The sequence below is a fragment of the Rhipicephalus sanguineus genome, chromosome 4 (assembly GCF_013339695.2).
Source record: "Rhipicephalus sanguineus isolate Rsan-2018 chromosome 4, BIME_Rsan_1.4, whole genome shotgun sequence".
Lineage (NCBI taxonomy): Eukaryota > Metazoa > Arthropoda > Arachnida > Ixodida > Ixodidae > Rhipicephalus > Rhipicephalus sanguineus.
In genome coordinates this window covers 172,676,006-172,689,727 of record NC_051179.1, presented here as the reverse complement: position 1 = coordinate 172,689,727, position 13,722 = coordinate 172,676,006, and the positions used below count along the sequence as shown (strand labels likewise).

At 45.1% G+C, this 13,722-nt stretch overlaps 1 protein-coding gene across 1 annotated transcript in view; it reads right to left on the bottom strand.

Moving 5' to 3' along the window:
- The window catches only part of LOC119391856 (fatty acid synthase-like), a 200,923-nt gene that overhangs the window by 54,179 nt on the left and 133,022 nt on the right, over positions 1-13,722 (bottom strand). Inside the window, exons 15-17 of the mRNA XM_049415421.1 lie at positions 12,323-13,547; positions 8,650-8,815; positions 6,384-6,590 (exon numbers count right to left, since the gene is read on the bottom strand). Coding sequence (XP_049271378.1) covers positions 6,384-6,590; positions 8,650-8,815; positions 12,323-13,547 — 1,598 coding nt within the window. The remainder of the gene's footprint in view (positions 1-6,383; positions 6,591-8,649; positions 8,816-12,322; positions 13,548-13,722) is intronic.

Genomic DNA, 13,722 nt, shown 5'->3' with positions numbered 1-13,722 from the left:
GGTGGTGGCGCCCTATCTTGCGCCCCGCTAGAGACAGCCCCACGTTTCCGCAACGTTTTAGTGATGTGACGTTAATGCCATTACTTCTTGGCTATTTCTGTTATATTACTTTAGACCTTGTTCTTTCATTTTAACTCGGTTTTGAGCATTGCTAGCCTTGTTATAACCTTTATTGAGCGCTTTACCGTGAGCGTGATCACGCCACGTGAGATAGATGGACAACAAGCCGGTCTCATAAAGAGCTCCGCACTTAGAATTTCGGAAACAATGATAAAAACGAACTTAGAGATAGAACATGTGGAGAGGATCACGAGTTAGTTTGATGTATCTGTAACTGAGTAATAGAGATGTGAAGTACAGGTACGCGCTTCCCTGCAGAATCTATTTTATCGTTATTTGTTGGCTTCGCCGCACACACAAGGCTAGTACATTGCAGTGAAGAATAATAAAGCTAGCTTCTCATTACGAGTGCGAGTAAGACACTTGCTTTATATTTAAAAAAGGCCGATGTTCAGGGGAAGATGGAAACCTGAAAAGATGAAAATTCGCGAAAACGGGGTGTTGTTGGAGCCGACGTTTCGACGTGCGGACTTGACTTCTTCAAGGCTGCAACTGGCCGCTTGTCGAAACGTCGACTCCAGCGACACCCTGGGTTCTCGAATTTTCATTGCTTCATATTTCGACGCACACACCTTGCTCGTGTATCATGCACGTAAGTCACATCAAGCAGGGTGTTAGGACAACGCGTCCGCAAGAGTCGGAGAGTGGCTAGCGTTCTGCGCATGCGTCCTGGTGGTTCTCAAATTTCTTAAGTCACCAATTCTAAAGCTCTCTAGTGTTTCGCTGGAGTTGGGATGTGTGCCTTCGACTTGTACTTTGACATACAGCGCGTGGTCGACCGTACTCGCGTGATTATCTCTTGAGGAGGAGTTTTGTATGTCTTGTGCTTTCGCCGCAAAGTTTGCGTTGAAACTATAGGCCACACGAAGGTCACTTTGCTCGCTGCAGCGGCCGCATTTGCGAAAGGTGTGATCTGCTAGCTGGAAGGGCCAAAGTAGGGGTTAGTTGAAGTAACAATTGCGACTGTTCGCGCTCGTCCTACAACTTGCGTCCTATACCTGTGCGTTCTTTTCGTGCATCCTTCTTTGTGTTTGAGCAGCGCACTGCAAGTGTCGAACTGTGCCAGCTGTTAGTTCGCACTCACCTTGTGTGTTTTCTATTTCTGCGTGCTTTCTCCTTGAGCAGTGCGCAGCAAGTTTCTAGCTGCTTGCAGTTCATCCTTTGACAATGCAATCTTCTTGCTATCGCATTCATTGCTTCTTGAGGCGAAACAGCTGAGTTCTTTACCCACACCACAGCTGCTGTTTTTTTAAGAAAAAAGTGTTTTATACCGGGGTCCACCAAGTACATCCGTTACGGATATGACCTTGATAAAATGGACGCCAACGGGCGAGAAGGAAAAAAAAACAAAGAAATAGGTCCGCCGCTGGGAATCGAACCCACGACCTCGCGGCCGCGACGATAAACGCCAGCCGCTCAACCCACTAAACTACCTTGGCTTTTTTTTTTCTTTATTACCTTGCATACCAAGACTATTTACATACAAAAAAGGGTAGAGCTATACAATTACAAAGTGAAATTATGAACCGTCAGCACTGAGCTGACTACAATCAAAACTTTGGCATGCGCAACAATAGTTCCACTCGTGAAATCCACTCTGGTACATCCTCCTGCACTTTCAGCACTTCAAGAAAACGGCACACTGATTCGCACAAATATTCCCGTACAGATCTCACTTGTACATCCGCATTGTCAAAGGCAGTTCGAGTTTGCTATATACTATGCAGGCCCAGGAGCATGACTAGGTCGAAAGGTACTCCATCATCATTTTTAACAGAAAGAAAACGGATGCCGTGTGGACTTAACGGTAACTCTTTTTTCAAAGTTCTCTGTAATATGTCCCAGAAGAACACCCCGCTCCAGCAGTCTTTAAACACGTGTTCAATTGTTTCCGGTTTATTGCATAAGAAACAATGTGTGCCCCAAGGTACGAATAATCCCCTATCGACCAACCACGTTTTAACTGGTAAAGTACCAGTGTGTAATTTAAAGAAAAAGGTTTTAACCCCTGGCGCTACAAGCATCCTTTTAACACGTTTCAGAACATCCTGTCCTGGGCCTTCACAGTATAGTTGACGGTACAGTGGCACTGGCAATAAAATACAGACGAGGTCTTTTACAATTTTTTACGTGAGACTTCAGTAAGATATTCTAACGAAAATCGCACTGACAGGAAGCGAAAAGAAACAACTTCCTTTAGATACCCCTGAATTGGCCCTTGCACATTTTCTGACGATATTATAAATTCCGGCAGCACTCTAGAAAGCCGTAGTTGTATTACAGTTCTCAAAAAAGGGTCATTTACATCACGAAGGAAAAGAAAACGATTGACTAGTTGTCTTATGTACAAATGAACCAATCCAAGTGCCACCATCTCGTACTTTTCTGAAGAGGTTTGTACGGCTCGATTTTTCCCAGACAGAACTCCAAATGAAGACTGCAAATATTCTGTGTATATTTTGCACGTTTATTCTACTGCAGTGCCGAACTTGCATGACGTACCACAGCTTGCTCACTAGAAACAAGTTGCACGCTGTGGCCCGGGCAAATATGGAAATGCCCCAACCTTTCCATTTCTCTGCCTTATTGCGTAAAGCCTGTGTTTCTCTTCTCCAATACTGTTCACTGTCGCAGTAGAACTCCAGCGGCACTCCTAAATACTTCGCTGGTGTTTCTTGCCATGGGGAATGGCATGGAGAATGGGACGTCACACCAAGAGTATTTCTCAACACTAAACTACCTTGGCAGATGGTGGACGCTTCACGAACGTGCTTTATATCTTTCACACATTCTCTCTCGCACGGTGCTCTCTGTTTGTGGTGTGGGTATAGGCGGGGACGGAGCAGGGTGGTGCCGCCGTCTGTGAGAGGTGAAATGAACTAATGTGTCACAATCGACACATACTATCGCTTACTCCGAGATTACGCGTGGCCTCGGAGGTCATGGTCAAAGCGTCTTCATACCAGTGAGGGACACTGGCCGCGCTGGCGTCGCCGAGGCACTCTAGACGCAGTTTGAGTGCACTAAGACAGGGGAGTGCTCGGAACGAGCTCCAAAAAATCAAGCCCATTCAGGGTCAATCCGCTTGGGGCACTGCGTTCGGTAGTCTGCAACGTGTCGTCGTTTAACAGCCGCGCGCGGCTCTGCCGAAGTGGCGCGGGGGTAGAATGCCCGCTTGCGAATCGAAAGGCCCGGGTTCGAATCGTAACTGTAGATGGTGGGTGTTTATTCTTAGCGCCACCTTTGATAACTATATTGGTTTTCCTTTGTAAGGGTGGGCCAAGTTTTCACACTTGGCCCACCCTAAACGCTCCCATATTTCAAGTATGTCCAGTCGTAAAATTGGCTCCTATAGTACCCACTCAATATAAACGACAAGACGTGCGTTATATCGCATGTCTTCTCTTCTTTTTCATCCTTGGTATTCTAGCGCTGTAGTGTCAATTACCGTATTTTCACAAAGATTACCACAGGATCAACAAGCTGTCCTCCGCGGTGGGTTAGTGGTTGCGGTAATCGGCTGCTCATCGGAAAGACGCCGGCACGTGGCGGTCGCATTTAGATGGAGGCTTGACGCTAGACGTCTGTGTACTATGAGATATGAGTGCACGTGCAGCAACCCCAGGTGGTGAAAATTATCAGGAGCCCTCCACTATGGCGGCTGTTATAGCCTGAGTTGCTCCGAGATGTTAAACCAAGTATAAATCATAAATCTAATAACCAACCAGGATCAATGAGGTTGCTTCAAAGCATGCGGTCGTAGTGCTGCTTTCAGCGCAGCGTGAATTTAAAAAAATGCGCGCATTTACCAAGAAAACTTACAGCAATACCTCGCAGTGCGCAGAAATAGGCTTACTAATTGTGTGGCCAATGCCGATGAGATTCCTTTGAGCTGCGGTCACTGGTATTTAGGACAAACTGGTAGACGTCCGAACGAGCGGGCTAGGGAGCCCAGTCTTAATGTGTGCCATAAGAGCGAGGGTGCTTTATATGATTTTTGCAAGCCGGGCGAGTGCTCACCAAAACTAAGTTTCTAAACACTGCAAAATACAGGATGGAGCCTGAAATTGTCATCGCATTTCTGACTAAAAAAAAGCTGCTTGTAACGGCTCGCTTTAGCTTTTAATTTTATTGAGCCGTCCTGCGATTGTATTTCTACATGGCTTTTTTTTTTGTTCTACTTGTTTCACCCTCATTTCAAGGGTATGTGCTTTTGCCGCTCTGCATGTTAGACGCATGCTCTTGGAAATTAGCGAACGCGCAGTTTCCTTTGTGCTGTGCACGTTGTTTCTTGGTTATTTTCGTTTTTCCACAGCGTATGTTTCAGTTTTCAGCGTTTAAAATGATTAGGATTGGCTAGCAAATTTCAATTAGCAGATTTCTTTTTTTGTTGATTTATCACGGTATCTTCAAACTTAGTTGTTGCTTTTGGTAATGCTAACTAATGTGGCACCATTCCTGCTTTGCGAACTGGTGGCGCAGTGTGGCCAACATCTGCGGATAAACAAGCAGGTCTTGGTGTGTTGAATTTCCCGCTTTCAGCCTTCAAGAAGACGAAGACGAGTTTTGGGCCAGCGAGCTCGTGAGCGCGTTCTACCAGGAACGAAGGAGCCATCTTTACGTTCTGGGCTCATGCGGACGCTAATAAACGTCTGTTTGAGCTTGTAAGTCAGCGTCGGCTAGTTTTTGTGCCACATATTTTAAATTTGGTGCCGAAACCCGGGATAGACCTACCGACGGCTACGAGTTGCCCGGATGAAATGGACAAGCTCAAGGCGAAGCGGACTTCACGACGATCTTTGAACAGCCGGATCATCAATGAGGCAAGTGCCCTACTTCGCAACGACTCCGCAACGCATGAGCAGCTCGATTCCATCTATGAGAGGCTCAAAACGAACAACGATGAGTTGAACAAGATCAACAACGAATTAGAGAGCGTCATCACGGACGAGGACTTCCAATCCGAGTACGAAACAATTTTAGAGTATGAAGACAACGCGACGCGCATTCTCGCCGAGCTCATAAGCCGTCGGAACCGCATTTCAAGCACACCAGCAGAAGAGGGATCGGGGTCGGGGCCGGCTACCAATGTGATCGCTACACCATCAAAGGGGACATAGAACTACTAGCAGGGTCTGACTGGCCTCACTCAGTGTCAAATAAAGCCCTCTTTTAATCACCTCGACGGTATCGAGTTCTTCAACGGCTTCTCGACGCCATATCCCAAACATTTGTGCATTTCAAGCACACCAGCAGAAGAGGGATCGGGGTCGGGGCCGGCTACCAATGTGATCGCTACACCATCAAAGGGGACATAGAACTACTAGCAGGGTCTGACTGGCCTCACTCAGTGTCAAATAAAGCCCTCCTTCAATCACCTCGACGGTATCGAGTTCTTCAACGGCTTCTCGACGCCATATCCCAAACATGGTGCAAGCGAAACCAATCAATATTCAGCGCTTCTTGCGTAGATTTGTGCTTCTTCGTGTCATTGTCTCCGTGGCACTGAGTACCTAAACAAGTGCGAGCCAACTCGGCCAAGTCAGTCTCACTCAACTAATATCGTTACGTGACGTATTTTACGCAGGTATTGTGGCTGCGAAATCTCAAAAAGCAACTCTCGGTGGCTTCGCATGCTTGTTTTTTCTCTTTTTAATTATTCACTGATGTCGACAAAGACCGCAACTAACAGCAATACCCTCTTGGCAATCATTAGTAGAAACAATCTGAAAAACCTCAGAATCAGCTAAGTGCGGTTTTTGCAGAAATGGTACCACAGATACGAGGGTTGAGAAGCACAGGGTGTCGTACGAGTTAGCGGACTGAAAATTACATTTTGTAAAAAAATACATCGTAGCCGCGGACTAGGGATTAAAAAAAGAGGAGAGTATGTTTTCTTCTTTAGTACGTGGGCCTCTAGTACGTATTTCAGACCCGCAGGTCGTGGGAATCATCACGGCTGCGGCGGCCGCATTTTCGATAGAAACCAAAATGCTAGAGGCCAGTGTACCTAGATTTAGGCACACGGTAAAGAACCCAAGGTGGTCGAAATTTCCTGAGCCCTGCACTACGGCGTCCTTTATAATCATATCGTGGTTTTCGGACGTTGAAACCCAACAAATATTATTGTTTTATAATACATCTTTCATTGCTGCGCTGCTACTTCTTTTTCACAACAGAATACCAAGTAGCCCAGGCACACACATTGCTGAAAACTACAGCCGAAACCTCAGCATCAGAAGTTGCGGTTTATGATAATGGACACACGTACATGGCAGCGCGTCTGGAGGTAGCTTCCCCGTGGCGATCATAACGTCTCTGAAGTTTAGCGGGGCGTAGTACACGCTGCACAGTACACGGCCGCTGAGACTGCTCCGGCTGGCGTAACGTAGCGGAGACTCGTACCACTGCAGGCTGGAAAGGTCGCCCCTCGTCTGTACGTTGATGAAGGCGAGCTCTGTGGAGATCTTCTGAGGGACACCTACGTTCAAGAGAAGTGGTGGGGATGACTGCATGGCTCGCCGTGTAATGGATTATGTGTAACTCATATATTGCTCCTGCGGCTATCAAAGAGTTTTAAGAGGATTATATTCTGAGTGGCCAAAAAGCGAAAGTTTAATCAATTGTTCACAAGCTTTCCATGCAGAACAGGAGGCATTTGGAAATTTTACTGCGACTTTGTGACGGACACTACTTCAACTTTCACAGTCACAGGCTAATAATTACCTTTTATCAACGCGCGAAAACAAACGGCAATCAATATGGTAAATATTATCATCACCACAATACCAACCACTAGCAGTACATCAAGTGTCAAATGGCAGCCTCTGGACATTAGATGGCGGTGTATGGATGACGGTGTCTCGCAGCAGTCTACAATCACCGCTGTCTTCAGTTGCATGACACTTAAAGAAACGAAGTAACCCAGCTTCCCAAGAAGCTGGGTTACTTCGTTTCTTTTAATATGTACCAGCAGGCCCAGCAACAGATTTTTCTGCATGACACTGTTTGGTGTTTGTCAGTTTGAGAACTCGCCACGTCTTATACTCCGCCTCAAATAATGGGTATCGCTTCCTTTACGCATCTTTACTGTTGCTGTAACAGACCAAGCTGCATCTACTCCATTCATTAAATTAGCCGAACAACATTGCTTTCCCCTAGTCCTATCTAGAGCATCAGGCATGCTTGTTGTTCTTTACGATAGATACATATTGTGTCCTAACGTTACGCTTACTATTTTCCTGCATCTTCTGTAGCGATAAAGTATTGGCTTTGTCAAAGTGCTGCAGGGCGAATTGGAGCGTCGAGGTAATGTCAGATATAGTAAAAATTGGACAGAAATAAAGGAGATGGCAGAAAAATGCCCTTTCAGTTCTGATTCTCCTATACTATTCTTTTTATTTTAGCCTGTTCGGTCGTAAGTTCTTAAAGAGGCTGAAGGACAACCGGATAATCTGACAAAGGTGTAGTCGTAGATGATGGTAGTGCCATATATTAGGCGGAGTGGATCGAAAAAGGAAACATACTAATGAGGTAAAAATAGTCACGGCAGAGCACACAGATCGTGCCCTGATAACCCGCTTCTTATAGTAACTTTTTAAAAGAAGTAAATACGATCTGTGTTAAAACATGCTTCCTCAATTAGGGTCCCCGGCCATATAGAACTTATCAACAAGCATGAAGATATGCAAAAATTTTCTGCACTCTTCATACCATTGTTCACACTACCATTAAACCTCAACATCGGTTCGCTTGCCACGCGTAGAAGTTTCTCTCACGTCTGCATATATTAAACGATGGCTCACATTGAGCAACCTAACTCGCTCAAGATAGAGACGGAGCGTTTCGTATCACCTCGTCTGGAACGCATTTCTTCAATCATACTTCTCGAGAAATCATGGTAGTGCATTCAAATTCTTTTTTTACCGAAAACCTGCCGCGATCGGAAATGCTTTCGCGCAACAATAGCCAGTAACACTGGCCCTGACAGACGCCGTGAAGAGATAAGTAAGTCGCCTTGGGTTTTCTTCATCCGTGTGTACGCAACTATAGTTGACATTTCATGTAATTTTTCATGGTCATCAAAACAGCGCATAAACACAAATTGACAAACGGGCGCTTTGTGCTAGTTCGTTCTTTCTGCGCTGTTTCGACCATCATGAGCAACCAACTAGCCCGAATGACATCCTATACATTTTTCATTGCAATATTCTTTTCTGTGTTCTGCATAGGGCATTTCATGTACTTTACAAGTATTCCCCTCTGCAGTACTGTTAGGTCTTGAGGGCATCATAATTCATTATTACGCAAACATTTAACAAAATCACTATGTTAAGTACGCGCTCATCCTACAACCGAGGTTCGAGCGCGTAGTCCTTACTATCTGGCATATGAATGACATCAAGGATGTTGTACAAGAAACTGCATCACAGGTGCAAATATACGCATAGGCTGACAATGCTGCGAGCCTCTACTCTCTACGCGGCAAGAAAAAACAAGCCCTGTAGTGCAACGCAGCGCTTCTTGAACATTACACTTACGAAAAACGTTGCTCGTGTCACGGAAAGATCCCCATTGTCCGTCGCGATAGACGTTCATCACTAGGTCTTGCTGAAGCAACTTCTTGAACAACGGATTGCTTGGAATAAAGTCCACGCTTTTTATTGACTCATTCAAGCCTCCGTTGAGAATACACCTGGAAGAAACGACACCCGACAGGTACATACTTTAGTGTCTTGCCCACGCTTGAAGTCATGTGCGATCATGGTAATAGTCACAGCCGTCCGCTTTCCAAATACACAATATCATCCCAAAAGTGGGTTTTACCCTTCGTGGGTGTACCCATCATTAATTTATACATGTTGCGATTCTTGAAACCGCCTGATACTAATAGCGAAACCGCTTGATCCGGTTAGACTCAGAAGCGGTTTGCTTTCACAATTAGTCATGGCATAAAATAGTATAAATACATCAATGACGAAACCGAAGAAGCCATAACGACCAAATTATCCATTGAAATAAACCTCGTTTTTGTTCAGCAGTAGGACTGATTTCTTCCTTCGTAGTGGAGATCAGCAATTTTACTAGCTTTTAGCGTAAAAGAGGTTAGTTCCGATAACATCATCTCATCGTCAATGATTCTTTTGTGTTTTCCGCAATGTATAGAACTACTGAACACAAACATTTTTAACAGTATTTATGTGTAAAATATTTGCTCTGAGTATCCTGAATTTTATGCTTGTTGGGAAGTGTATATAACAATTTCACTTCATCTGTTTTCCACTATCAGTCCGTGCATGCGTATTTTGACATTCCCGCTTAAATAAAGTAATAACTAGCTAAAAGTAATCGCCTTATTCTATTTCAGAACTATGTTTATGTACACATTTGAGCGCTTGTGGTGGTTAATAAGTAAAATATTGGCATATTTACTAAAATACAAAAAGGGCGCGTACCATCGAAGAAGAATTTAAGACTGGACAGGAAAGGGCAATTTTATTGGCGCTATACCGTAGCGACTTCACGAATGGCGAGGTGTTCCTCAGTACACTGCTTCAGTGTTCAGCCAAAACAGGCGAAATAACATTTTTTCAAAGACTGTTCTCGTTTCTCGAGGCGCCTGCCTTTCCGGGGTTTAGCAAAGTGCTTCCTAAAGAAGTCATTTGAGCAACACTACTGCCTTGTTTATACATGAGCTAATGTTTAAAAAACAAAAAAGAACACACACACACACAGTTTCACCGCAAGGGCGAAGCAATGAATGCGATAGCATCAATTGATAATGTTATACTAAGTAACGCTGGCAGATACCTCTTTTAGTTCCATTCTCGCGCAACTCTACAAAACACTGGCGTAAGAGAATACGGCCGCTCCAGGGACAGAAGCGCAGTACGTAGAAGGGTATACGAGCCGTCCGCTGATGCCTACCGAGACAACGCGCGCGCCAGCGATCGTAACCGCGCCCTTGGAATTGTAGTGCACACTTGCTGCTCGAACGACAACCTCCCCCACCCCCACGTCCTTTCATGCTCCTTAAAGATGTGCGGTGCGTTTACTCTCTTCTTGAGCAGTAATCGACGGCAGCTCTCGAACGCGGAGATGTTATCGCATGTGCCCTCCGAGCGATGGAGATGGGCCGGCTCATTTGAACTCTTCTTCGGCCATGTTCGTCGCCCCCGCTCGCGCGCTTTTACCCGCGAGTAGAACATACGATGCGCGGAGGGAAGTTATCGCTGTGGACTTTATACAGACATGACGGTGACGGCCACGCCGACGGCAACAACCCGTCGAGAGTGTTCATATAATTTCTAACACAATCAAATGATATGAATACTTAAGAGAATGACCGAATAAGACATCAGAGCGGCCGTCGCTTAGTGACTATTGCGTCAACCTGTTGGCTACAGTGTAATAGGTTTCGAATGCCTGTTGAGGCGGCAGCATTTTGAAATGGCCAAAACGGACAAAATTGCGTCCTTATCTACGTCTAATTACATCCCGTCTGATTAAATAATGTCTGCTATAATGGCTACCTTTACTTTCGACTGCAGTAAAGCAATGACTAGGTATGACGAACGATCAGAGGATACGGTGCAAGCAGCTTTCCTAAAGCAAGCTCTCGATCGCTACGCTGAACAACGAAGTGCCAGCATGCAGTACGGATGTGGCTTCGGTTCCCTGGTTTCGCACCGTAGGACGAACATAAATATGCGCACCAAGAAAGGTGCACACGGTTACAGTCGCTTGTTTTGCGTATCCCTTTTTTGTGTGTGCATATTTCTTTGTCCTGCAGTCACATAACTACAGCTCCGTGTATTCGGAGTTTATTTTTCATGAATCTCGGAGGGGGTTTTTCAGAGTTTATTTTTCAGGAGAAAATTCGGTGTTTATCCGAGTTTATTTCTCGTGAGTCACCAATCCTCCGAAATTTCGTGTTTAATTTGGCATTGAAATTTTGTTGGAATGTATCCTCATTATTTATATTTCCAATGAAAATGCGTTGCATTGTTGCTGATAATTGTTTTGAATGAGGCTGTTGATGTCCAATGCTGTAAGCTCAGCAAAGTGTACTTTCTTTTTTTTGGAGGGGGGGGTGCAGAATGTAGTCAAGCTGTTCCTTAACATTTAATCCCAGCCTCTCTCACCTTGATGAAAAATAAAGGACCTATTATAATTATTTCGCTCAGTACTCCGAAATCTTGGATGAATCATATCTGGACACAGATATATGCAAACACACTGAGTATGTTCTGGATGTCTGAAAGTTCTGAATGCACAAACACATATACACAAAAACATCTACGTGTCTTCGCATTACAACCTTAAGGCCTGTTGTAATAGACGCAAGTATATTTTATGAGGTTGCTGCCGCTGGTGAAGCTGCGCTCCTTTCGATTGATCATTCTCAACTTTGAAAATGCCCTTTGAACGTTGAAAATGCCCTTTGAAAATCGGAGCTTAAGAGAATAATCCAAATTTTCAAAAATTTTACCGCTGAGTGTTTATCGATTTTTTTCGGATTTATACGAAAACACGGAGTTCTACACATAACTAAGGTTTCCATGAATTCATCAGTCGAGCCTCGCACTGCATTACGAGCGCCTCATTTACTTGCATTAGAACGGAGGTAGTGAGCTAGGAAGATTAATTGTTCTGTTGCTTCAGGATAATGTAAATCGGTACCTATTGTTTGATACAGCGGCTCATGTGAAAGCTGGCGTCTCGCCTGGAGGTGACGGATAAAAAGTGAGGCAGATTACACCACAGGCTCTCTTCCAGTCACCGGTTCAACGCTTCCTATGAAAAATGGTGCCGGCATGCTTCGGACTAAAGTTAGTGGGTGCCATATGTAAACAATCTGGCGTAGTATTACCCTCATGCAGTAGAAAATCCCCGTGGATTGTATGCGCACAAGTACGATGAAAGCACCGATAAAGGAAACATCCCGCGCACACCTGCAGCTATCGATAACAGCTCGAAAGCTAAAAGTTGGGTAGTCGTCTCATGAGTACACAGTAATGAACGTGTTGCCTGCTGGCTTCCTGATACAGCTCTTTACACAGCTATTGCGTTTGTTATTATGCGACTGCACTTCAAAATTTAGGCAGTTATCTAAAATCTGAACGGGTGCTTTATTTCGAAAACTAAAGAAAAGTGAATTGCTCTCGGTATTCATAGGTGCGTTGTGGCGTATCATACGCACCTAATATGCCTTCTTTCAGTCTCCCATCGCAGACAGTTTGCCAACCCGATGACGCCACTCGTACCATTGTCTTCGTCGAGCAACCAAAGCGTATGTCCGTGTGGCTTCTTGTCGCATTCCGCTGCTTTTGATTTTATCTCTTCGACCCAATGAAAGTTGCCGTTGGACACTTTAACGAGCTCCGGCTGCGCTGCTTCCAGAGTGCCCTTGGTATACCTCAGAAGGAACAGTGTTGAAAAATTGTTGGACTTCACTCCAACGACGGTGAATCCATGAGAGTTGAACAACGACTCCACCGCATCGTTTCTGTGCACTTGGAGCTGAATACCACCCAACGACATTAATATTTGCTCTGCCGGTGTAACTGCTGTGCGTAGAAGAATCAGGACGAATTCTTGTTTTCTGCACTGTGCCGAAAGTTGTTCGGTCAGGGTCTCTAGATTGCTTGACGTCCACGTGGGCAGGCAAGCAACATGCAAATCGGCTTCTGGTAGTTTTTTAATCGGAACTACCGAGGTACTCAAATGAACTATACTAGCACCTTCTGGAATGTCCACGTCTATGAAATCGCTGGCAGACGAAAAAACTACAGTGTAGCCCACCTTGAGATTGGTTTTAGCCATAGCAAGAAGTTCAGTAAACTGGGTAGACAGAATGTGATTTCTTTTTGCGGTGACCCACTCGCAAACTTTGAGCTTTGTGGGGCTGGTGTTTTCGACCACGACATCTAGAAGGTGTCTCAATGGGTCTTCTTCAAGCAGAGCTGTCTTCACGACGTCGTTTTCTAGTTCTGCTTCGTAGGTCACCAAAGCTGACTGGATGATCTCCGCTACCGACGAAGCGGAACAGTTCACCTCTTCCTGGATTGCAGTAAGGACTTGCAGCAACCCCCGACTCTCGGCGTTATGTCTCACCCGGTAGTCACCCATACTTTCCGAAACATTGGAAGTGCGTTGATTCACATCACTGCATGCCAACTGCTGGCTGTTTTTGCTGTCGACTATGCGCTGAGCGAGTCCATTGCACAGGTCGATGTATTCTAGAAGGCACGCTTGTCGTCGCTGCCTGACAGACTCGTTGTCCACATATGGCACAAATGCATGCTCGTTCAGCACCAAGGCATCTTTTGCGATGCGTTGTGGAGCAAGGTTTGTCGCAATACCTTGCAAAATTATACCCCCAGAACGGCACATGCGCAGATGTTTGTCGTAGGCGAAGTCTAGGCCTGCAGGGAACAAAGTAAAATTTCGTTAAGTACACATCAAAGGGTCATAGAGGTTCCAATGTCAACACTTCATTGGAAACAGGAATGTTTTAATGTAGGTAGCGTAATGTGCTGATATACATGCATCATGTCATTCTTAAAAACGCTGAATATTATTCATAATATTCAACGCAAA